General features: G+C 49.9%; 1 protein-coding gene across 4 annotated transcripts in view; it reads left to right on the top strand.

Annotated features, from left to right (window-relative positions):
• L3MBTL1 (L3MBTL histone methyl-lysine binding protein 1) overlaps positions 1-15,755 on the top strand; it is a 32,736-nt gene extending 16,981 nt beyond the window's left edge. Inside the window, exons 13-21 of one of the 4 annotated variants that reach the window (XM_036827530.1) lie at positions 334-419; positions 603-713; positions 1,191-1,305; positions 2,098-2,197; positions 2,706-2,903; positions 2,994-3,043; positions 7,485-7,642; positions 8,095-8,157; positions 14,929-15,755. In XM_036827530.1, the coding sequence (XP_036683425.1) occupies positions 334-419; positions 603-713; positions 1,191-1,305; positions 2,098-2,197; positions 2,706-2,903; positions 2,994-3,043; positions 7,485-7,642; positions 8,095-8,157; positions 14,929-14,991 (944 nt within the window). In that variant the 3' untranslated portion in view covers positions 14,992-15,755. Of the gene's footprint in view, positions 1-333; positions 420-602; positions 714-1,190; positions 1,306-2,097; positions 2,198-2,705; positions 2,904-2,993; positions 3,044-7,484; positions 7,643-8,094; positions 8,158-12,473; positions 12,703-12,961 lie in introns of those variants that run through there. The other 3 variants (XM_036827529.1, XM_036827528.1, XM_036827531.1) reach the window with 3 other exon arrangements.
• Positions 15,756-24,467: the final 8,712 nt, after the last annotated feature.

Below are 24,467 nucleotides of genomic sequence, written 5' to 3'. Positions count from 1 at the left end.
CCAGAGCAAAGAAAGTGTATCCTTCCCTGTCGGGGTGTTACGCTGGCCCACATGCAGTAGGGGTTCAGATGGGACTGGGGCTGGAGCAACATAGCTGAGGAGGGGGCTGGGGGCCAGGGTTCCCAGAAAGCCCTGTGAACTGTGAGGTGGTGTGCTTGCTTCTGCCTGGCACCCCTCTGCCTCAGGAGCCCTCTGCAAGGAGCAGGCTGTGGTGATGCCGGGGGACTTCTCTCCACGGGCCTTTGTCCTTTCCATGCCCCTGGTCCTGCTTGGAGGGGAGAGCTCCCCCAGTACACCTGGGTGCCTAGACATTGCGCTCATCCTCTCCTCCAGACTACCCAGACCCTGACAGCTTCTGTTGGGAGAAATATCTGGAAGAAACTGGGGCCTCTGCTGTGCCCGCCTGGGCCTTCAAGGTGGTGAGTCATCTCTCCCCACCCCGAGCTGAGCTCGGGAAGGCGAGGAGCCCTCGGCCAGCCAGGATGGGGCCCTGGCCTCCCCCTTTGGCTGTGGTTTCCCCAGGCACAGCACCTGGGCTCCCCTCTTGGGGATTCAGCTCTGCTGAGCTGGGCCTTGGCCTGAAGGCCGCTGTCCCCCTGCAGCGACCCCCGCACAGCTTCCTGGTCAACATGAAACTGGAGGCCGTGGACCGCAGGAACCCAGCCCTAATTCGTGTGGCCAGCGTGGAGGATGTGGAGGACCATCGGATAAAGGTGGCTCTGGGCCCCTCGGGCTGGGAGAGTGGACAGGCCAATTGGGCAGGACTTCTGTAGGCTGAGTTGAGGTCAAGGGCATGGCATGAGCCAGACTTGAGGGAGGCTGTGCGTTGCAGGGAAGAGAGCTCTAAACTTGAGGCCGAAGATCTTGGGTCTCAGTCTGGCCTCATCTGTGACTTACTTTTGTGAGTCTGGAGAAGTCACGTCCCCTCTCTGAGCCTATAAAATGGGCCTAATAATCCTTGTCCTATCCAAAGACTGATGGGAGATGCCAGTAACTTAAAGGGTGAAACCCTTGGGAAGTGTGGTGGCCAAGACAGATTACTGTGGGGTTGGCCCCTTGGTTCTTCCAATCCAGGATCTTGCTTCTGACAGTCCCCAGGGATGGGGAGAGCCTCCTGGAGCCTGGAGGACCTCCCGGCTGAGCAGGGCTCCACGAGGAACACCTGACCTCCAAGGGCCTTTCCTCCCCAGCTCCACTTTGATGGCTGGAGTCACGCCTATGACTTCTGGATCGATGCCGACCACCCTGACCTCCACCCCGCGGGCTGGTGCTCCAAGACAGGGCATCCCCTGCAGCCTCCTCTCCGTGTGTACCCCTAGGGCACTCTGACCCTCTCCTCCTGATGTCCGACCCTGCCCCCGAGCTCTGGCACCCCTCCCCCTTCTATAGCATGCCCACAGTGAGCTCTGGGGTCCCTCATCCTCCCCACCCCGGGGGTCTCTGCTACACATAGCAGTGCTTCTGGCCTCCCCAGTTTCGCTGGGTTTGGGGCTGGAGGTGTGAAGGGCCAAGCTCACTTGGGAGCATATGCTTAGGAGGTAGTTGTACCCCTGGGGAGTTCTCTCAGCGAGTAGCAGAGCCACACAGAGCATGCGCTGTGTTTGCTAAGGCAATGTGGCTCCCTAAATCAAATCCTGGTCCCCTCAGCAGGCAGGGGTTAGAGGTCACCCACATCTGTTTCACGTGTGGTGTTGATTCTTCTTGATTGTTCTCTGCACATGGGCAGAGCCTAAAAAACGTCACCAAAGTCTTGGGGGTAAAACTGAGAAACAAGAATAACATGAAAATCTGCCTGATGTGGCTTCCGGGGGCAGCTGTGCCCACACCGGCTCTGAGTTGATCTCCCCAAGGGTTCTGCTCCTTTCAGAGAGTATGGCCTGCAGGTTTCCACAAAGTATATGAGAGCCAAGCCCTCATCCCCCAAGAGGGGCTGACATCCATATCCATCCAGGAAGCGGTGTCCCAGCCTGGTTCAGGGCCCCTTGTACCTGGGGAACTGGTTCCTAGTGCTGACCTCCCTGCCCTGCATGACTCCTCTCCCAGCCCCTCGCCCACCCCTAGGGCCCTGTGCTGACCCTTTTCTTCCTGCCCCTCCAGGACCCAGAGAACCCAGCTCTGCCTCCCCTGGGGGCTGTCCCCCTCTCAGCTGTCGAAGTCTGCCACAGACCAGGACCTCCAAGTACAGCTTTCACCACCGGTGAGTGAAGGGCTCCTGCTAAGAGACCCTCGGGCACTGTTGCTCAGAGAGGGTCTGTTTTTTGTTTGTTTGTTTGTTTGTTTAATTCATTTATTTTATTTATTTATTTTTGGCTGTGTTGGGTCTTCGTTACTGTGCGCGGGCTTTCTCTAGTTGTGGCGAGCGGGGGCTACTCTTCATCGTGGTGCGCGGGCTTCTCATTGTCGTGGCCTCTCTTGTTGTGGAGCACAGGCTCTACACGCGCAGGCTCAGTAGTTGTGGCTCACGGGCTTAGTTGCTCCGCGGCATGTGAGATCTTCCCAGACCAGGGCTCGAACCCGTGTCCTCTGCATTGGCAGGCAGATTCTTAACCACTGTGCCACCAGGGAAGCCTGAGAGGGTCTGTTTTATACCCACTAGGGGTGGCCGACCAGGGTCCACCCAGCCGCTCTCCTAATGGGGCCAGGGTTGGGAAGAGCTAAGTGGGAACAATCAGATTCAGCCCATCTTAAGCCTTCTTCTTCTCCAGAAAGTGCCCCACTCCTGGTTGTGATGGCTCTGGCCACGTCACAGGCAAGTTCACAGCCCACCATTGCCTCTCGGGCTGCCCACTGGCCGAGAGGAACCAGAGCCGGCTGAAGGCAGAGCTGTCCGACACGGAGGCCTTGGCCCGTAAGAGGAACCTCTCGGGCTTCTCCCTAAGGAAGAAGCCTCGCCATCACAGCCGGTGCGGAGGGCAAGGGTGCAGGGCCTCGAGTCCTCCTGGGCCAGGCCAGGCCCTGATTCCCTGCCACGGACCTGGTCCCTCTCTCTCCAGGATCGGACGCCCTCCAAAGTATCAGAAGATCCCACAGGAAGATTTCCCGAGTGAGTCCTGGGTCATTTATTCCTGTGTCCTCCGCCGCATTCACAATGAGTACTTAGTAATTGGTGGGAGCAGTCACCAGGGGTGCCCAGAGCCAGAGAAGCTGGCAGGCAGGCCACCTCTGCATTCGAGATACTTGGGGATACAGAGCAGTGGCAAGACCACAGGGTGGGGCCTTGAGCGACCTCCGATTCCAGCCCCTTTTCATCCCTGGTTTTGCTGTGAGTTTGCGGGAAAGGCGCAGAGCCTCTCTGGACTTCTGGTTCACTGTGAGGTGGGATGATGCCTCCAACTCTGCTTTTCTTAATCTAGGCTTCCAGGGAGGGAGGCCATGGCTGTCACTTTCTAGCTGTGTGGCCTTGAGCTACTTAATTAACATCTCTGAGCTTCAGTTTCCTCATTTGAAAACATGAATAATAGCTGCATTTCCGGTGTCAATTACCTGAAATAATAGTGGCTACTTTGCCGTTTATTGAGCACCTACTATGGGCCTAGCACCATTTCAGATGCTTTACCTATACCATTGCTGACTCTCACAAGTGGTCTGTAACGTAGATGTCGTTCTCTCCTGAGAGAAGAGGAGTGGGAGGTTGGTAGAGTGAGGTCATTTGCCCAAGGTCACTCGCCTCTTAAGGGGCTGAGCTGGGCTTCAAACTCGGGTCTGACTTCTGCTATCGCTGCTGGTACAACAGACGTAAATTATCTGACCCACACGTCAGTTCACTTTTCCACCTCCTTTGTCTTAGATTGGCTGCAACAGCCAAGTACCACAGACTGGGTGGCTTCAACAGAAGTGTACTTTCTCACACTTCTGGAGGCTGGAGGTCCAAGCTCAAAGGATCAACAGGTTTGGTTTCTTCTGAGGCCTCTCTCCTTGGCGTACAGACAACCACCTTCCTGCTTGTGTCCCACATGGTCTTTGCTCTATGCCTGTGTGCCCCCAGGGTCTCTCCATGTCTCCAAATTTCCTTTTCTTATAAGGATACCAGACAGATTGGATTAAGGTCCACCTTATCAGCCTCATTTTAACTTAATCACCTCTTTAAAGGCCCTTTCTCCAAATACAGTCACATTCTGAGATACTGGAGATTAGAGCTTTAACATATCAATTTTAAGGGGCATGGGACACAGCTCAGCCCATGGATCCAAGGGGAGGGACAAGGTGACCCGAGCCCTCCACTGCATGATGAATTCATCTATATCTTCAGCCGCTGGCACAGGTCCTGATACACAGCAGGGATGCTGGGGATCTTGTTTCAGTTGAGTTGAATGCGCATCATTTTTTTTGTTAGATAGATAATTTTTTTGGCCACGCCTGGGGGCACGCGGGATCTTAGTTCCCCGACCAGGGATCGAACCTTGGCCCTCTGCAGTGGAAGCACAGAGTCCTAACCACTGGACAGCCCAGGAATTCCCTGAATGCACATCACTTTAAGGCAAGAAGAGACCTTGAGAAATCACCTGGATCAATGCACAATTTCTGGGCAGGACCCAGGCTTTTCCAGTTCTTCAGGAACAGTCTCTGTAACCCGGTCAGTATTAGCACAGAGATTTAAAGCACAACCTCAAGGCAGACTGCCTTTTACATGCTGTGAGATCTTGAGCAGGTGAAGCCACCTCTCTGAGCCTCAGCTTCCTCATCTGTAAAACGCTAATAATAATAGTGCCAATCTTAAAAGGTGGTGAGAGGCTTAAATGAGGTGGTCCATGTGAAGTGCTTGATAACCTGCAGGAATTATTAGTCCTGATGTCTTGCCTGACTCCCTCTTGCTGCTATTCCATACTGTTTCCTCTTGTATTCCATACAAGAGGAAACAGTATTCCATACTGTTTCCTCTTGGTAGAAGCAGAAGGCAATTCCCGCAGCCTCAGGCCTGAGTGAGGCGGGTCTTGGCCTGCCTCCCGGCCCTCAGAGTGGGGACTTTCAGAGATGGGACTGCCGTGGGCACCTCTTCTATCCCGTCCTGGTACACCTTGTCGGCTTCCATGTTCTGACTGCCAGAGGGCTCTTGCGTACTGTGTTCATTCCAGAATTATCCTGAGAACTCTTTCCACAGACTGAGGCTGTGGCCCAGATTGGACTGGGAAGGACTCACCCAAGGCCTGAGGCACTTCAGGGACAGGGTAGGGGACAGAACCCAGGCCTCTGACCTCTGGGCAGGGCTCCCCATTCCACCGGCTGGCTCTCCCAGAGGGGACACTTGTCACTCTGGATTTCGTTCCGGAGACTTCTCATGCATCCGTGGGTAGACCTCCTCCCTGTGGGTTTGCTGGGAAACAGCTCCCTGGGGGAGGCTGCCTGGAGAGGACAGGTCTCAGCTGTGCTCACTCTGTTCACAGGGCCATTCACGCCCCATGAGTGTCCGCTGTTGGAAAGGATGAGGAAACCGCAGTGATTTCCTTACCCAACCAGTTTATTTATAGATGGAGAAACTGAGGCCCATGTTAAATGACCTGCCCAGGACTAAAGAGCAAGTTAGTAAGGAACTAACCCCATTTCCTGATTCTGAGTCCAGTTTGTGTTTTCTATTATACTGCATTACCCCCACTGCCCACACCCCCTCACCGTGGTTCCCCTGCCTTTCCACAGTGCCTATTCAGCACACCATTATTAACCTCCAATAATAATAGTGCTGTAGACTGAACGTTTGTATCCCCCCAAAATTCATATGTTGAAACCTAATCCCCAGTGTCACGGTATTTGGGGTGGGGCCTTTGGGAGGTGATTAGGTCATGAGGATGGAGCCCTCATGAATGGGATTAGTGCCCTTATAAGAGACCCCTTGCCCCTTCTGCCATGTGAAGACACAGAAGATGGCAGCCTGTGGGTCAGGAAGCAGACCTTCACCAGATATCGAATCTGCTGGTGCCTTGATCTGGGACTTCCAGCCTGTAGTACCGTGAGGAATACATTTCTGTTGCTTTTAAGCCAAAAAAAAAAAAAAAAAAAGAACAAGAGGAGCTGTTTCTGACCTGCAGCTAGATGTTTTGCAGTTAGATAAGATATCACGGGTGCCTGCAAAAGCTCCTGTCCTGTGCTCTGGGGAAGAAAGATAGGGAGCAGCACAGCTCCCAGATTCCTCGCCAGCGTACATGGAGCACCAGACACAGGGCTTCAAAGAGGGGCACCTGGGTGGACGGGAGGCCAGACCCGAGGGCAGGTAGATGAAGCGCTGGTGGCAGTAGCTGTCACGGGAGATCCGGGGTGCACCCCAAACGGGTCCTGAGAGAGCTGGCTGGGCTGTGCAGCAGTTGCAGGCTCCCTGGTGGTGCTGAAGGGTGGTGCGCTTCAGGGTGTGGGCAGGTGCCTGGGTTTGGGCTGATGAGCAGAGAGGCAGCAGGCGGGCCGAGTTACAGAACAGTCAGTGGGGCTGGAAACGGGATCCCAGAGGCTCTGAGGGTGATTGTGAGGTGCAAGAGTCAGGGTGAAAGGCTGAAGCGAAGAGGAGGGATGCAAGGACAATGTGATGAGCAGGGAGGGCCTGCAAGGGGAGGGCAGTGGGGGACCACGTTCACGAGAGTCTAGAATTAGCACCTGAACAGGATAGAGCCGGCTGTCTTGGATTCTGGGCAGAGGCAGGGCAAGCCCCATGGGACAGTGGCCATGTGGTCCATCCAAGGCAGGTAAGGCGGGTAGGGGCCAGGTTTGCCAGAGCGGCCAGAAGTAGATGAAGTCCAAGCAGACAGCCACCAAGCCTGGCCAAAGAGGAAGCCAGGTAGAACAGGGTCACTCACCAAATCGAAGAGCCGCTTGGAGGCTGGAGTCGGGAGCCAGGGGTTCCAGGAACAGATCAGGAAGCAGAGGGACAGGCAGCATGGCGAGTGGGTCAGGGGTCACCCCAGATGTGCCTGAGTAGACTGGGGTCTGGTATGCAGAGAATGAACTAGACCCGGCTGGGGACGTAGTGGGGAGGAGTGGAGCTTGAGACAGAGGCAGCCGTTAGGGGGTGCGTGTCAGACTGGGCAGGCTGATCCTGATTCTCAAACAGGATCCCCCTGAGGTTGCAAGAATGGGGGCCCAAAAGGACTTAGGAAAAGGAGGGCAAACAGGATGGACTTTTGATGTCCGGGCTGAGGTTGCTTGGATGTTGGGGGCCGTTTTGATGCAAGGTGTCTAGGGAGTGGTGTTTCTGGGATGCTGCAACGGATCCAGGAGAGAAGAGCATGCTCGAAGGGCCCAGGGTGATGCAGCCTCAGAAGGATGGGGGTGGGGTCATTCTACACAGTCTGTAACGTGAGGAACCCACTTTACCCCAAGGGGCGAGCACTGGATGAGGAGTCAGGAGATCTGGATCACCCTCTTGGCTCTGCAGGGCTGCCCGAAAGGGGCCGTGGTCCTGCCCACTCTGCCAGCCAGTCTCTCAGGTGGCCTGGGGATGAGCGGGCTTCGGGGACCAGGTTAGCCTTCGGCCTTGGCCGCCAGCCTCTGACTCTGCCTTCCAGCACTGACCACTGACGTCATGCACCAGTCCCTCTTCATGTCGGCCCTGTCGGCCCACCCCGACCGGTCGCTGTCAGCGTGCTGGGAGCAGCACTGCAGGCTCCTGCCGGGAGTGGCAGGCATCTCGGCCTCGACAGTCGCCAAGTGGACCATCAATGAGGTGAGGGCCCCTCCCTCTTCCGCCTCCTCTACTTTGCCCTCACCGCACCCTGGCAGGAGGGCTCAGGAAAGGCCCCTGTCAGGCAGAGCCCCACACCGCTCCTGACTCAACCTCCTGCGGTCCACAGTCCCTCCCAGCTGCTCAGTGGGGGCAGGTGGGGTGGCTCGGGGTGAGGTGGGGGGCACTGAGGGACTGTTTGATAGGCCCATCCTGGTGGATGGGGAGGAGGGCATGCTGCTGGTCCGGTAGGAGAGACAGGCTCAGGCCTGGGCCTCGGGAGCAAGGGGCCTCACCTCGCTCACCCAGCAGCACGGAGATGCAAGATCCTCTTAGGCTGACAAGAAAAAGCAACACTGTCAGAGCCCAGGAGGCACCAAGGCCGGGTAGGCCCGCCTCCTCCCTCCTCTCCCGAGCCCCGTCCCCTTGGCAACATGTCTCCTTTGGTTTCCAAGGTCTTCGGCTTTGTTCAGACACTGACAGGTTGTGAGGACCAAGCGCGGCTCTTCAAAGATGAGGTAAGGTGCAAAGCGCAGGGTGGGGACAGAGGAGGGTCACCATCATTGAGATGGCAGGACGCAGGAGCCCTCCCCAGCACTGCCCCCAGCTAGAGAGGGCCCTCTGTCGTCCCACCTGGGGGGACCAGTCATAGTGACCCAAGTCTTTGGGAAAAATCTGGTACGCACCATGGCCCAGCTTGGGAACCAAACCCTCTGTTCAGACCGTCCTCAGGAAGGGAAACCATCCTGGAAACAGGATTCCATTCACAACAAAAGTTGTGCTCTCTGCTCGAACTTTTGTTTTCCAAACTTAGCTTCCTCAATGGCAGTCAGTTAAAGTGTATTTTGACTGGCACAGCTATTGCCATTTACTGCAAGGATCCTAACACACACTTAAAATTAAGACCCAAAAGCTTACCAAAGTTGAGAAGCAGTGAGCTGTAGGAAAGACCACTAGTTTTGTGGACAGGTGGATTTGAATCCTAGTTCTGCTGGTTGGAGCTCTTTTGAGTCTGCATCTTCTCATCCGTGAGATAGAGATGGGGAGTTCCCTGGTGGTCTAGTGGTTAGGATTCGGCGCTTTTACTGTCATGGCCCAGGATCAATCCCTGGTTGGAGAACTGAGATCCCATAAGCCATGCAGCATGGCCAAAAAAATAGAGATAAAATGGGTATAATGATGACTATCTTGCAGGGCCATGTGAGCACTGGAAATGATGAGTGGATCACTGTACCAGAATGTCTAGTGTAACTATATCATCAGCATCTATATTATTATATACCAATGCTGTAGAGTAATATACAAATCACATCACTATAGCCACATGCCTGTTACAGGGAGAGCTCAATCCATGGTGTTTCTGGCTTTCAATGTGTAGTTGTCCTTAAATAAAGAGCTTTATCATGACTCTCCTAATTCGTAGAGTTTGAAATTGGAAGGGACCTTTCAGTTTGTTTAGGTCTTCCTTCCAAAGAATACACATACCCCCCTTAACCCAAGAGAGCGTAGTTTCAGCTCCCCATAGATGCCACCTCCAGGTCAGGTGCCCAGGAGAAAGAAGTATATTCCTCTTTCCCTGGAAGAATCTCTTTATCCAGGCCCAACACAGCCAGTTTCTTCATTGACCCTTGGGTGGTGGCGCTCCCAAACTCCTCCCCACTCTGGGTGCTTGCCTTCTGGGTTGATGATCTTCTTATCGGAACGTGTCTATGCCCCGAGTTTCAGATGCCGTCTGACCAACACAGAACACACTGGGCTGCCGCTCCCCTGTATGTCTGATGCTTTTGTTTTTAAAAAGACTATTTTTTTTAGAGCAGTTTTAGGTTCAAGGAAAATTGAGAGGAAGGTACAGAGAGTTCCCACGTACCCCCTGCTCCCTACACATGCACAGCCTCCCCCATTATCAGCACCCCCACCAGAGTGGGACCTTTGTTACAACCTATGAACTGACACCTAGATGTTTTGTTTTCTTAATGGAGGTAAAATATGCATGGAGTGAAATGCACACATCTTAAAAGTACAATTCTACAAGTTTTGTGAACTGTATACACCCTGAACCCAATATGTCAATCAAGATATAAAACATTTCCATCATACCAGAAAGTTCTTTCCTGGCCCCTTTCGTCAGCTCTCATAGGCAACCACTGTTCTAATTTCTAGCACCATAAATTAGTTTTACCTGTTCTTGAACTTCATATAGGTGGAATCATACAGCACGTACTCTTTTGCGTCTGTCTCTTTTCAGTGTAATGTTTTGGAGGTTCATCCATGTTAGAGTGTACACCAGTCATTAGCTCCTTTTTATTTCTGAGCAGTGCTCTGTTTTAAGAAAATCCCACAGTTCTGTTAGTGGGCATTTGCATTGTTTTCTCCTTCTCCAGATTTGAACCCTATGTTTTTGTTGGCAAAACTTAAGTTTGCACTAGCTTTATTACAGCCACATCACACCAGTTTGGAGTTCATCAAAAAGTCCCCCAAGTGCCTTTTCTGTCAATTATCTATTATAGTCTAACCAAATTTTCCAGTGTGTTACTTGTACCACTGGGGTTTTTTTGGTTTTTTTTTTAGCCTAATGTAAAACTTTACATTTATCCCTATTAAATGTTCTCTCGTTGGTTTCATAGTCTCATTGTTTTAAATCTTGATTCTGTCATCTCTGATATTCATAGGGCTTTCCAGCCTTAAACAACTTGTACATTTGAAAACTAAGCTTTCTGTGTCTTCCACCAAGTCTTCACCGCACGTGTTTAACGAGACAGAGCAGAAGCACGTGACACCCATTAGAGATCTTCCTGTAGGTGACAACAGGTCACAAATCAACGCTCTTTGAGTGCAGTGGTTTAGCCAGCTGTGGAATCACCCCAGAGTTTGATCCTTGGGCATCCTCCCCTTTTTAGGAAAAGGTCTGTCTCTCCCAGGAACATCTGCTGTGTAACTCAGTTCAGCATGATCTGTGAAACAAAAAAACAATGGCAAAAGTGGGGAAGGTGTGCTGGTGGCCCACCAGCATCAAACAGAGTCTCAGGGTGGAGGAGGACCTTTACAGGGTCTGAGGATTACCTTCTCCGGGATCTGGTCCATGTCATCCATTTCCCCAGGGAGGACCATGCTCCAAGGAATGGGCTTTCTCTGGCTGAACTGATGCTTTCAGGGACATGAGTCACGATTCTTCCCAGCCAGGACACAGACCATTCATTAGAGGGATGCTTCATGAGTGAGAAATTAGATAGATGGGTAGATAGATAGATGGGCATATCGGATAGATGGTCTTAGGGATAGTCTGTTCAGTCTGGTGGTTGGCACTGATGGGCCTAAGAAAAGTCTGCCCATTCCTCCCCTTGTCACCTTTATTGTAGCTCTCATGTATTTGTTTAATTTACTCAGCAAATAATTATTGATGTCTGCTGTGTGCCTGGTCCAGCGTCATGTGATGAGGGCAAATTCCTTAGTCTTTCTGCCTCAGTTTCCTCACCTGTAAAATGGGGGTAGTTAATACTGGTACTGCTTAAGAGGGGTGTTGTGAGAATTATTAAATCAGTTAATATACGAAAAGTGTTTAAGAACAGTGTTGGAACATAAGAAAGATGTTTATGTTTAAACGCTTATGTTTCTTTAAGAACATAAGAAACACCATAGAAGTGTTTTGTTTGCCATGATTCTTAAGGAGGGAGCATAGGAGGGATGATACCTTTTCAAAAAAAGGGTCCCAGTACCCAGAGGAGGGGATTCATCAAGCCAAATGGTGGGACCAGGAGCCACATGGCCCTCCTGCCCAGAGGCTCCGCAGCCCAGCCAGGCCCACCCGCTGAGAGGAAAGGCCCTTGTGCTCACCATACCACACCCCTAGCCCCATCTCCCTCCCTGGCTCTCTGCATCTCTTTCCCTCCTCCGCAACGGGCTTCTCCCCTCCCTTTCCCTACCCATCTCCCTATCCCGGAGAATTAACAATTATTTGCTTCACCTATTTTTAGATGAAGCAGTTTTTGGTTTTTTTTTTAAGAAAGGTAATTTATTTTATTTATTTATTTATTTATGGCTGCGTTGGGTCTTCGTTGCTGCGCGCGGGCTTTCTCTAGTTGCGGCGAGCAGGGGCTGCTCTTCGTTGTGGTGCGTGGGCTTCTCATCGCGGTGGCTTCTCTTGTTGTGGAGCACGGGCTCTAGGCTCACGGGCTTCAGTAGTTGTGGCTCGTGGGCTTAGTTGCTCCACGGCATGTGGGATCCTCCCGGACCAGGGCTCAAAGCCATGTCCCCTGCATTGGCAGGCGGATTCTTAACCACTGCGCCACCAGGGAAGTCCCAGGTGAAGTAGTTTTAAGTAGGTAATGGCCATCATGACATTTCACCCCTGAGTACTTCAGCACGCATCTCTAAAAACTAAAGTCTTTCTCCGCATCACCACAGCCTTGTTACCCCACTGAACAAGCGGACAGTAGCTCCTTTATATCACCTAATACCCAGCCTGTATTCAAATTTCCCTGCTCGCGCCCAGAGAATCTTTTGCAGTTGGTGTTTTTGAGCCAGGACCCAAGCAAGGTCCACACAGTTGGTTTGGGTTGTTATGTCTCTTAAATATCTTCTATTCTAGAATAGTTTCCTCTCTTTTTTTTACTTCTTTTTTTTTTTTATTTTTTTGCGACATTGGAAACAGTCTTGGTGAATGTGAACTTCTGGATCTGTCTCACTGCTTCTTCGTGGTGTTGTTTAACTAGGTCTACTCTCCCCTGTGTTTCTTATAAACTGGACGTCAGGTGCAGAGGTTGGTTAGATTCAGATTTAATCTCTTTTTTTCTCTCTTCCTCTCTTCCTTCCCCACCCCCCCCCCTTCCTTCTCAAGAATAGCTCATAGGTAACATGGTAGCGCTCAGCCTGCAGCACGTGGGAATGCCCTCGGTGTCTGCTTATTTACTATTCGCAGTGCCAAGATTGATCCTTATGTGGGGACAGCAACAGCAGGTATTCTGAAGCGGCTGTCAGTGAGGACTCGGAGAACATTATGTAAACACATACTGAAATCCAGACCAGCCAGCAGAAAGAGAGAGAGAGAGCGCGTGTGTGCCTGCGTGTGCATGTGTGTGTGTGTGGACGTGGGGAAACCAGTGGATATCTTTCTTTCCTTCTCTCTCCCCATTGCTGTCTTCCTTTTTTCCTTCCTCCCTCCCTTGTCCTTTCTCCTCCCTCTCCCCCGCCCTCCTGTTTCCCTTTCCCCCATCTGTCCTTTACTCCTATTTTCTTTCTCCCTCTCCACTCCCCACGCACACACCCTCCTTCCCCGTGACCCTCTCCACCTTCTCCACTTTCCACCTCCCTCCCGCAACTCCTCAGATGATTGACGGCGAGGCCTTCCTTTTGCTGACACAGGCGGACATTGTGAAGATCATGAGTGTCAAGCTGGGCCCAGCCTTGAAGATCTATAACGCCATTCTCATGTTCAAAAACGCCGATGACACCTTAAAGTGACTGGCTCAGGGCTGGTCTCTTAAATATCTCCCTCTGCAGCTGCTGCTTCCTTCCCGGCTTGAGTTCCTCACACCCCATCCGTGCCCCTGCCACCCTCTATCCCTTATCAGGGGTGGTCCTTCTCTCTGGGCCTGCCTTGTACAAGGTACAGGGAAGCAGAGGAGCCCTGGGGAGGATGGAGTCCTGGCCCCCGAGTCCTAGAGCTCATCTGCCAGTGGGCACACCGGTGAGGGTGAGACTGGGCGGGGGGAGCACCACTGATGGAGAAGTTTGAAGGTGCCCCACCCATGGCGGCCCCGCATCTCCAGCGACTTGTTTCATCACCAAAGGGTCTTTCAGCCGTTAAGAACAGTCTGGTAGAACAGGAGTCCTCCAGTCTGAGGCCCTTTTCTCTTTGGATCTCTCTGCGCTCTTGCTTCCTTGTTCCCTTTCCTCCTATCAGGAAGCGACCCTGCCAAAAATGTATTTATTCAAAAAGACACCTCCCCTCTTTCTGTCTGCTGGTTTTGCTGCCCACATTCTGCTGCCTGGTTTCCTGGGCACGGCCCAGCCAGACCCCGCTGGCTCTTCCCCCTTAGATGGGTGAGCCCCAGAGATATGTCTTCATAGGATCCATTGGGAGGCTTTGGCTGCCTTTCTCTTTTTTGCCTGGAAGTGGGGGATTCTGAGCCAGAATGCCTTCTTCAACACGCCCAGTTCTGGACCACTTGGTATTTTAGTGTCCCATGCCCCGTCCTGTTTCCAGTAGAGTGGGTGGTTAGAACCTGTTTAACTTCTGTAGCAGAGGTTAAGGTTCCACGATGTCCCCCCTACACCCCTTCTGTGTCAAGTATAAAGAGGAGGCACCCTGGCTGGCTAGGTAGCCGAGGCCAGCCCCAGGGTACATGAGATAACCTCGGGCCTTGGGCCAGCAGGGCAGTCCGGCAGGCATGGTGGCTTTCAAAGCTGGGTAGAGCATCCTTCCTCTGCAGCCATGGGTCTCAGCCAACGTGTTGCCCGGGGGGTAAGGGCCCTATGCCTGCCAGGCCTCCCGCCGTGGGGATGTAGCACTCTGCCTGGCACATACACCCCATGGCATCACATTCAACCTGTCCCTTAAATGTCTTGCTCTTGGGGAGTCTTACAAACACCCCTTGAAGCTGGGAGTTGGGAAGAAGGTGAATTCTATCTTCGAAGTCTCCATGTCCCTTAAGCCTCTCTTACCACTCTCCATCTGTCTTGCACTGCCAGCCGGGTGCCTGCCAGGGCTCTGGGACTTTGACCTTTCTATCCAAGAGGGGGCCTAGCCTCCACTGAGCCACTGCCAAGCCCGCCTCCCAGCCTACAGGGGCCGGGGCAGAGGCCACGGCAAGGGCCAGCCCCACACGTGGAGGTGAGGCGCCACCGCCAAGCTCCTGTGGAGCCAGGGGCCTTCCCCAGACCCCTGCTGTCCATCATGTGATGTGTATGTGCGGGTGCGTGTAGGGCACTCTTGGAAGTGTTTGACGGGGTGCAGGTGTGAGGCCCGGTGCTGGGAAAAATGTCAAGGGCTATTATTGTTAAAATATGAAGCTTTGTCTTTGGGAAACCCAAAGCTCTGTTGAGTTCCTGCCCCAGTCCAGGAGGGGACCTTCTCTCACAGAGGCAGCTTGGCCAGGGCAGCCATTCAGCTCCCCCAGCTGAGCTGCCGCAGGGCTGCAGACGGTCCTCAGAGGCCCTACCTTCCTGGAAGGGCTCGGCCAGGCCCTGCCTCGGGCTGGTGGTTGGGTTTACAGAGGCTGCACTGGGGCCCCCTCGGCCAGGAGTAAGGAGGAGCGAGCTGAGCCTCTCTCTCTTGGTTGCTTGGGTGGCAGTACAACCCACCAGCTCCGTGGCCTCGTCTGCTCCTTGTGAAACTGGGGAGAGATGCTCGTTGACTCTGGTGTGAGAAGACAGCAAGTACACACAGCTGTGCTGTGGGGCCTCTCCGCTTCTAAGGAGCGCAGCTGGGACGGCTGTGCCATGTGGGCCTGTCCACCACCATCCCAATGCTTGTCTACAGGAGAGACAGGGTGGACCAAGGGCCTTGGAGAAAAGGGCCCCCAGGCCTCCGAACTTGGAGACCTCAGCACTGTCTGCGCCAACATCAAACTCTGGAAAGAAACCAAATCATAAAAAAGGGGGAAAGAAATCTGCCTTCTGTCCACCCCGCTGCCCCTTCACCCCTATCCCTTCCCCAAATGAGATCATTGCACCTTGACCTGGGCGCGTGTGGTGAGGGGTGAGGGGAGGGAGTTGGCACCGCTGCCCTGTGCCCTCCGCCCTGCTCTCCAGCAGCAGGAACCACATACCCTTTGGCCCCCAGCAGCCTCTCCCAGCCCTTGCCCAGCCCTGGCCTAGGGCAGTGAGACGCTTTCTGTTTAATATATGAAGCAGGAGAATGATCCCAGAGTTCAAAAATGAAGCCTGTTTGCACTTTCATTCACATGCACTTTGGTGGAGTTAATGTTTTTTGTACTTGCCTCGTGAGAGTGTGTGTGTGTGTGTGCGCGTGTTTGTGTGTGCACGCACATGTGCCTGTTCTTTAAGAGAATCCGCTGGTTAAAGATAAAGTCACTCTTGACTCTTGAGAGAGAAAAAGTAACAAACAAAATGTGGTGTATTTTGTCAGTGTATTGAAACAACATAAATAAACCTGAAGAACGGGATGATTTGCTATCAGAGTCTGTTTCTCTTTTCATGATCCAACATCCAGAGAACACAAAATGAATATTGTGCCATTACTGAAGAGAATAAAGCATTCTGTTTGCTGTTAGGGGTCCGAAAGAACCTGATTTTTATTCTATTTTAAAGATAAAAAACAAAGGATAAAGATAAATGGGGATACTTGTCAACACTGAGAAATGTAAACAATGGGAACCCCCTGAAAACAGCATGAAAATGGCCTGAGCCTTGACAGTTTATAAATGGTCAAGGGCAGAAAATTCAATAAAGCCTCCGGTTTTTAAAATAACCTCAAATTTTGGGGTGGGGAAATGTCAAGCTGAACAGTTAGAATTTGTTAAGGTTCCCAGAGATAGTATGAGCTGATGGGAAAGTGGCAGAAATATTCAATCACATCAACCCCTTTCTGTCAACATCCTTAATTCCTTTGCCCCACTGCTGTAGCCAGACTACTTGGCTAGAATACCAACCATGGAGCTGTCCAAGAGCCCATCTTCTCCACACCTTAACCAGGAACTTATCTTACCGAGTAGATTGTTGCCATGGTTGACTGATGATCTCTGGCTTCAATGTAAACCCTTAAGGCTGCCCAGGAAGCAACTGGAATTTGGGGGGCGGGTGGTGGCTTAGGTTTGACTTCCATTTTCATGCTCCTCAAACCTCCTACCCCATCACCTTCCTAGTTGTCTCAATAGATGTCCTCACCATCTATGTCATAGAGAAAATGGGGGTCATCAGAAGGAGTACCCCACCTTCCAGCCACCTCATCTTCCAGTCTCCTCCTACCTACATCCATCCTTCCTTCTTTCCTACTATCATAGTGGAATAACTGATCCTTCCATTTGTCCAAAGTTAATCGTCTACCAACCATGGCTGCTATAAAAGGAAAAGAAACATTGAGTGACAAGTAAGGACTTTTGGAAATTTCAAATATGATTGCAGAGATAATTCAATACAAGGGTTGAAAGATAAAGTTGATATTGCCACAAAAGTGGAATAAAAAAAGATGAAAATGGGAGAGAATAAGAAAATTAGAAGACTAACTAGAAGTCCAATATACAACTAACAGGAATGTCGTTAAGAGAGAACAGAGAAAACAAATTATATGAAACAAAAACAAACTTAAAAAAAAAAAAAAGGAAATTTCACAGAGAGACAAATTAAAAAATCACACTGAATGCCCAGCACAATGGATGTAAAAGGAATGACACCAAGCCTCATTACGGTGAGATGTCAGAATAATGAGAACAAAGAGAAGATCTAAAAGCTTCCAGAGGGAATAAGACAGGTCACATCCAAAGGAACATGAATTACAGTAGCACTGAACGTCTCAATAGCTATGCTGGAAGCAAGAGAAAGGAGTAATGTCTTCACAATTCCAAAGGAGAATTATTTCTACCCTAGAATTCTGTACCCAGCCAAGCTATCGGTCGAATATGAAAGCAGAACATTTTCAAACATACAAGGTTTCAGACTTTTACCTCCTATGCACCTTTCCTCAGGAAGCCACTGGAGGGTGTGTTCCATCAAAATGAGAGAGTATATAAAAAAGGAGGAAGATCCCAGGAATGCAAGGATATGTCTTTTCAACATAAGAAAACCAATCTCTATAACACGCCACGTTACTAGAATGAAGGGAGAAAACATATGATCATCTCAATTGATGCAGAAAAGGCATCTGACAAAAATTCAACACCTTTTCACAATAAAAACTGTCAGAAAACTAGGAATAGAAGGGAACTTCCTCAACATGACAAATGGAAAGAATTAATATTCATGGGTAGGAAGACTTAATATTAAGACGTCAATACTACCCAAAGTGATCTATAGGGTCGGTGCAAACCCTATCAAAATTCCAATGGCCTTTTTTGCAGGAATGTAAAATCTGATTCTCATGTTTGTATGGAATTGCAAGGGGCTCCCAAAAGCCAAAACAATCTTGAAAAGGAACAAAGTTGGAAGACTCAGATTTCGTGATTTCAAAACTGACTGCAAAGATAATGTAATCAAAATGTATGATACTGACATAGGGCAGAACTAAAGACCAATTGAATAGAACTTTGAGTCCAGAAATAAACCCATACATTTATGGCCAATTGATTTTTTTAATAAATTTATTTATTTTTATTTTTGGCTGTGTTGGGTCTTCGTTGCTGCATGCGGGCTTTCTCTAGTTGCAGCATGCGGGCTTTCTCTAGTTGCAGCGTGCAGACTTTCTCTACTTGCGGCACGCGGGGGCTACTCTTCGTTGCAGTGCACGGGCTTCTCATTGCAGTGGCTTCTCGTTGCAGAGCATGGGCTCTAGGCGCGCAGGCTCAGTAGTTGTGGCACACGGGCTTAGTTCCTCTGCAGTATGTGGGATCTTCCCGGACCAGGGCTCAAACCCATGTCCCCTGCATTAGCAGGCGGATTCTTAACCACTGCACCACCACGGAAGCCCCAGCCAATTTTTTTTTTTTTTTTTTTTGGCTGCATTGGGTCTTTGTTGCTGGGTGCAGGCTTTCTCTAGTTGCAGTGAGTGGGGGATACTCTTCACTGCGGTGCGTGGGCTTCTCATTGTGGTGGCTTCTCTTGTTGTGGAGCATGGGCTCTAGGCGCGTGGGCTTCAGTAGTTGTGGCACGTGGGCTCAGTAGTTGTGGCTCGCGGGTTCTAGAGTGCAGGCTCTGTTTTTGTGGTGCACAGGCTTAGTTGCTTCGAGGCATGTGACATCTTCCTGGACCAGGGCTCGAACCCGTGTCCCCTGCATTGGCAGGCGGATTCTTAACCACTGCGCCACCAGGGAAGTCCCCCAGCCAATTGAATTTTTTTTTAATATTTATTTATTTATTTATTTATTTTGGGCCGCGTTGGGTCTTCGTTGCTGTGCGCGGGCTTTCTCTAGTTGCAGTGAGCGGGGGCTACTCTTCGTTGCAGTGCGCAGGCTTCTCATTGCAGTGGCTTCTCTTGTTGTGGAGCATGGGCTCTAGGTGCATGGGCTTCAGTAGTTGTGGCACTCAGGCTCAGTAGTTGTGGCGCACGGGCTTAGTTGCTCCACGGCATGTGGGATCTTCCTGGACCAGGGCTCGAACCCGTGTCCCCTGCATTGGCAGGCGGATTCTTAACCACTGTGCCACCAGGGAAGTCCCTGGCCAATTGATTTTTGATAAGAGTGTCAGGTCCATTCAGTAGGGATAAGAACAGGACAATAGGATTTCCACATGTGAAAAAAGTGAAGTTGGATGCCTACCTTACACTATATAAAAAAAAAAATGAACTCAAAATGGATCGATGACCCAAATGTAAGAGCTAAAACCATAAAACCCTTAGAAGAAAGCATAAAGGTAAATCTTTATGACCTTGGAATTGACAATGGATTCTAGATGTGACACCAAAAGCACAAGCAACAAAAGAAAAAAAATAGATAAGTTGAACTTCATCAAAATTAAAAACTTTTGGGACTTCCCTGGTGGCGCAGTGGTTAAGAATCTGCCTGCCAATGCAGGAGGCAGGTTCGAGCCCCGGTCCGGGAAGATCCCACATGCCGCGGAGCAACTAAGCCTGTGTACCACAACTACTGAGCCTGTGCTCCAGAGCCCACGAGCCACAACTACTGAAGCCCGCGTGCCTAGAGCCCATGCTCCGCAACAAAAGAAGCCACCACAATAAGCCCGCACAGCACAACAAAGAGTAGCCCCCGCTCGCCTCAACTAGAGGAAGCCCGTGCACAGCAACGAAGACCCAACACAGCCAAAAATATATAGATAAATAAATTTATTTTTAAAAATTAAAAACTTTTGTCTATCAAAGGACATTATCAAAAAAGTGAGAAGAAAACCTGTAGGGAGAGAATAGGTGCAAATTTTATATCTGACAAGAGTTTAATATCCAGAATATATAAAGAATTCCTAAAACTAAACAACAAAAAGACAAGCAACCCAAATAAAAAGTGGCAGAGGACTTGACTAGACATTTCTCCAAAGAAGATACATTGACACAAATGGCTAATAAACACATGAGAAGATGTTCAACATCATTAGTCATTGGAAAAATGCAAATCAAAACCACAATGAGATACCATGTCACATTCACTAGGATGCCTTAATGGAAAAAAAAAAAGGAAAATAATAATTGTTGGCAAGGATGCGGAGAAACTTCTGGTTGGAATGTAAAATGGTGCAGCCACCATGAAAACTTTGGCTCTTCAAGGAGAAGTTTGGTTCCTCAAAAAGCTAAGTATAGAATTACCATATTACCCAGCAATTTCACTCCTAGATATACACCTAAAAGATTTGAAAACAGATTATTTGTATGCCAGTGTTCATTGAAGCATTATTCACAATGGCCAAAAGGTAGAAACAACCCAAGTGTCCACTGATAGATGAATAGGTAGACAAAATATAGATGAATAGGTGGACAAAAAGTGGTATATCCATACATACAATGGAATATTATTCAACCATAAAATGGACTAAGCAACATGGATGAACATTTTGCTAAGTGATATAAGCCAGGTACAAAAGGACAAATATTGTATGATTCCACTTATATGAAGTATCTAGAATAGGCAATAGAGACAGAAAGTAGATTAGAGGTTACCAGGGGCTGTGGTGAAGGGGGAATTGGGAGTTACTGCTTAGTAGCTACAGAGTTTCTCTTTGGGGTGATGAAAAAGTTTTGGAAATAGATAATGATGGTGGTTGTACAACACTGTGAAAGGACTTAATGGTACTGAATTGTCCACTTCATAATGGTTAAAATGGCAAATTTTATTTATATAGATTTGACCACAATTTTAAAGATTAAAAAAAAAAAGAGGACACAGAGAGAGAAAAATAAACACCATATGCTAACACATATATATGGGATCTAAAAAAAAAAAAATGGTTCTGAAGAACCTAGGGACAGGACAGGAATAAAGACGCAGATGTAGAGAGTGGACTTGAGGACACGGGGAGGGGGAAGGGTAAGCTGGGACGAAGTGACAGACTGGCATGGACTTATATATACTACCAAATGTAAAATAGATAGCTAGTGGGAAGCAGCCGCATAGCACAGGGAGATCAGCTCGGTGCTTTGTGACCACCTAGAGGGGCGGGATAGGGAGGGTGGGAGGGAGATACAAGAGGGAGGAGATATGGGGATATATGTATATGTATAGCTGATTCACTTTGTTATAAAGCAGAAACTAACACACCATTGTAAAGCAATTATACTCCAATAAAGATGTTAAAAAAAAAAAGAGGACAACATAGGATCCAGGAAATAGGACCTCCAACAAGGAGAGGGACAAAAAGGGGACTTCCCTGGCGGTCCAGTGGTTAAGACTCTGTGCTTCCACTGCAGGGGGTACAGGTTCGATCCCTGGTCGGGGAACTAAGATCCTGCATGCCACGCGGCATGGCCAAAAAAATTTAAGTTAAGTTAATTAAAAAAAAAAAAGGAGAAGGACGAAGGGAATTTCTAGAGTGATGGGAAAGGAAGGGCCAAGTTGACAACTGAGCAGCTGCCCAGATGAGAACAGAAGGATGAAAGTCTCCAGGAAGGATGAGAATAAAACAACCAAACAAACTGAAATCGATATATTATTGTATTAGGAGGCTATTTTCAACTCTATCAGAGAGTTTGAGAGAGAATTATATACGTGTGTGTATGTATACAGAGGTATATGTTCAGTATTTCAAGCCATCGAATGAGGCAGTTACTAATTAACTTTAGGAAAAGCAGAAGTGTGTATTTGGATGAGCAAGATCTAAATATTGTAAGAAGGAAGTGAGAGAGTGGCATGGACATATATACACTACCAAATGTAAAATAGATAGCTAGTGGGAAGCAGCTGCATAGCACAGGGAAATCAGCTCAGTGCTTTGTGACCACCTAGAGGGGTGGGATAGGGAGGGTGGGAGGGAGACGCAAGAGGGAGGAGATCTGGGGATATATGTAAATGTATAGCTGATTCACTATGTTATACAGCAGAAACTAACACAGCATTGTAAAGCAATTATACTCCAATAAAGGTGTTAAAAAAAAGAAAAAGAAAAAGAAGGAAGCCACTTGAGAATTTCTAAAAATGACAGATGGAGGAATCGCAGTATAATCATGCTATTTAGACACGTGGAGGTAATTACCAAAGGAAGCAGCTAAAGTGCATTCCTTGTCGATGAGGAATGAGACAAGGAACTGAAGTTTTTCATTATCCACCTCATAGTCCAGCTCGATTTTTTAAATTTTGTACATTTATCACTTTCTAAAAATCTTTTTTTTTTTTTTTTAAAATTATTTATTTATTTATGTATTTATTTATGGCTGTGTTGGGTCTTCGTTTCTGTGCGAGGGCTTTCTCTAGTTGTGGCAAGCAGGGGCCACTCTTCATCGCGGTGCGTGGGCCTCTCACTGTCGCGGCCTGTCTTGTTGCGGAGCACAGGCTCCAGACGCGCAGGCTCAGTAATTGTGGCTCACGGGCCCAGCTGCTCCGCGGCATGTGGGATCCTCCCAGACCAGGGCCCGAACCCATGTGCCCTGCATTGGCAGGCAGATTCTCAACCACTGCGCCACCAGGGAAGCCCTAAAAATCTTTTTTCCTAAGAGAAAACTGGGGGGCTCATCTCTGGCCTGTGTGTGAACAATGTTGGCATCCTGCGCCCAGCCCACGTGGGTAACAGGTTTTTCAGTCCAATGCCTGTTATTCCCTCTGCCTATGGATGAATCTGCAGGTGTGAGAGGGTGTGTGCAAGTGGGGGTATTGGTGGGAGTAGGGACAGGGGGCCAGATAAAGCACAGAAAAGTGGGCTGAGGAATGTCAAGGTGGAGGGAATATTCACAGAGGTGGGTTCCTATTGGTTCAGGCTCTCGTTTCCCCTTCTCATCCCTGAGAACGAATCTTTGACCTTCACACCCAAACTACAGAATCCAGCCAGCTGAGAGAGAAGAGACAGGGAGATTGGAAGGGGAAAGAAGAAGGAAGATGAAGATGGGGAGGGATTGCATTACTGCAGTGGCATCAGGGCAGGGGTGGCCTTGGCTATTTTCTGCAGCATTTTGAGGGGAAAGGGCAAGTTTAAGCACTGCCGATAGCCATGTCAGTTGGTACAGCTCGTTACACTAATTTAGTAGATAGGTCAAAATTAACCCAGCACTCCCACTTGCAGGAGTTTATCAGACAGAAACACTTGCCCAAGGTCACAGGATATTAACACGAAGATGTTCTCTGCGGCCTCGCTTAGAATTACTGCGATTTTGGTAACAGTTTGAATGTCCATCAGCAAAGGAACAGTGAATAGGAAATAGGAATGAGAAACTAATCCCACAGTATACAATGTGATACAGATGTTTTTTAAAATGTTGTATGTGTTGACATGGAAAGCTGTGTGTGAGGGAAAAAAAGTGAGTTGGTGAACAATATGTATAGTACGGCCCATTTTTCTGGGGGGAAAATGGATGTGATATGTAGATGGGGGCGCAGACAAAAGTCTGGAAGGAGAATCACCATTTCGTTAACAGCAGTTACCCCTGGCAATGAGATTGAAGGTGGGTTGGAGGAGAAGCTTTCACTGTTTATTTCAAGGTCTTCCGTATGTTGGAATTCTTCCCTACAGTTTATGCAACACCATTATGTGGGTTGTTTTTTTTTTTTTTTTTAAACTGGTTTTGCGAGTGTGTGGGAGGAGGGATGTAGGGGAGGAGGAGCTTGGCAGAGCAGGGGCAGCTCTGTCCGGAAAGGGGCAGGACCCGGGGCTCTGCCCTGGTTTGCTTGGTGCCCTTGGCCAGCCGCCACTTCTGTCAGGGCAGGAGCCAGACACCTGCCACTGTGTGTTGGCGGAGGCCAGGAATGAGGTGTGCAGGGTTCCTCCAGAGCACGTTAGAGCAGCCAGTTTCTAAGGCACTAGGATGACTGGGAAGTTATTGACATTTTAATAAAAAGGCAGCGAAGGAGGCAGCACGGAAATCAGACTCTTGAGTTGCCTGCTAAGAAGGGGGCACTGGGCGGAGGTTTTCTCACCTGTCCAGCAGGCCAGGCCCTACCCCTGCCCTGAGTTAGAACCCTTGGTCTGGGCAGCTTCAGATCAAGCAGGAGAAAGCCTGGGGCGAGCTGAGCCCCGGTGCCTGAGCCTCAGTTCTCCAAAAGGCAGAGCGGGGCATGGGTCTCAGCTCAGCCATGGTTCTCCTCCCAGGACGGTGCCCAGGCAGTGCAAGACCAGGTGAGCTCTGTGCCCCGGCTTTGGCTCAACACAAGAGAGTGCCAGAGGTATCAGGTGATGAGGCTGGCTCCGGAGGGAATGAGCTGCCCCTCCCTGGATGGATCCACGATTGGGCTAATCCCAGAGGCGGGTGGTCCCCATCAGGGAGAGCTGTGCAAGACAAGCCCTTTCCATGGTCAGTTCTCCAGGTTCTAAGAGAAAGGGAAAGTGACTCCGCTGATGGAATCAGGGAAGGCTATGTGGGAGAGTCAGCATTTGAGCTGGAATTGGAGGCGGGGATCGGTGGAGGGCGGCGGAGGGAAGATTTCAGAGAGTGAAATGTGACAGTGTTAAAGGGACTTCAGAGCTCCTCCCCGTAAGGCAGAACACACACCGTCATCACCGATTCACATGAGGCTCAGGGAGCTGGAGTCGCTTGCCCAAGGTCACACAACTTAAGCTGTGCTGTGCCTTTTTCAAAAGGGTCCCCAGGGCAGGGCCCCGTGGAGGAGCCAGTGGGAGCAGCCAGCGTCGT

Source organism: Balaenoptera musculus, chromosome 15 (genome assembly GCF_009873245.2).
Source record: "Balaenoptera musculus isolate JJ_BM4_2016_0621 chromosome 15, mBalMus1.pri.v3, whole genome shotgun sequence".
NCBI classification, from domain to species: Eukaryota; Metazoa; Chordata; class Mammalia; order Artiodactyla; family Balaenopteridae; genus Balaenoptera; species Balaenoptera musculus.
The sequence above is the reverse complement of the archived record's forward strand: the minus strand, read 5'-3'. Positions and strand labels throughout refer to the sequence as shown.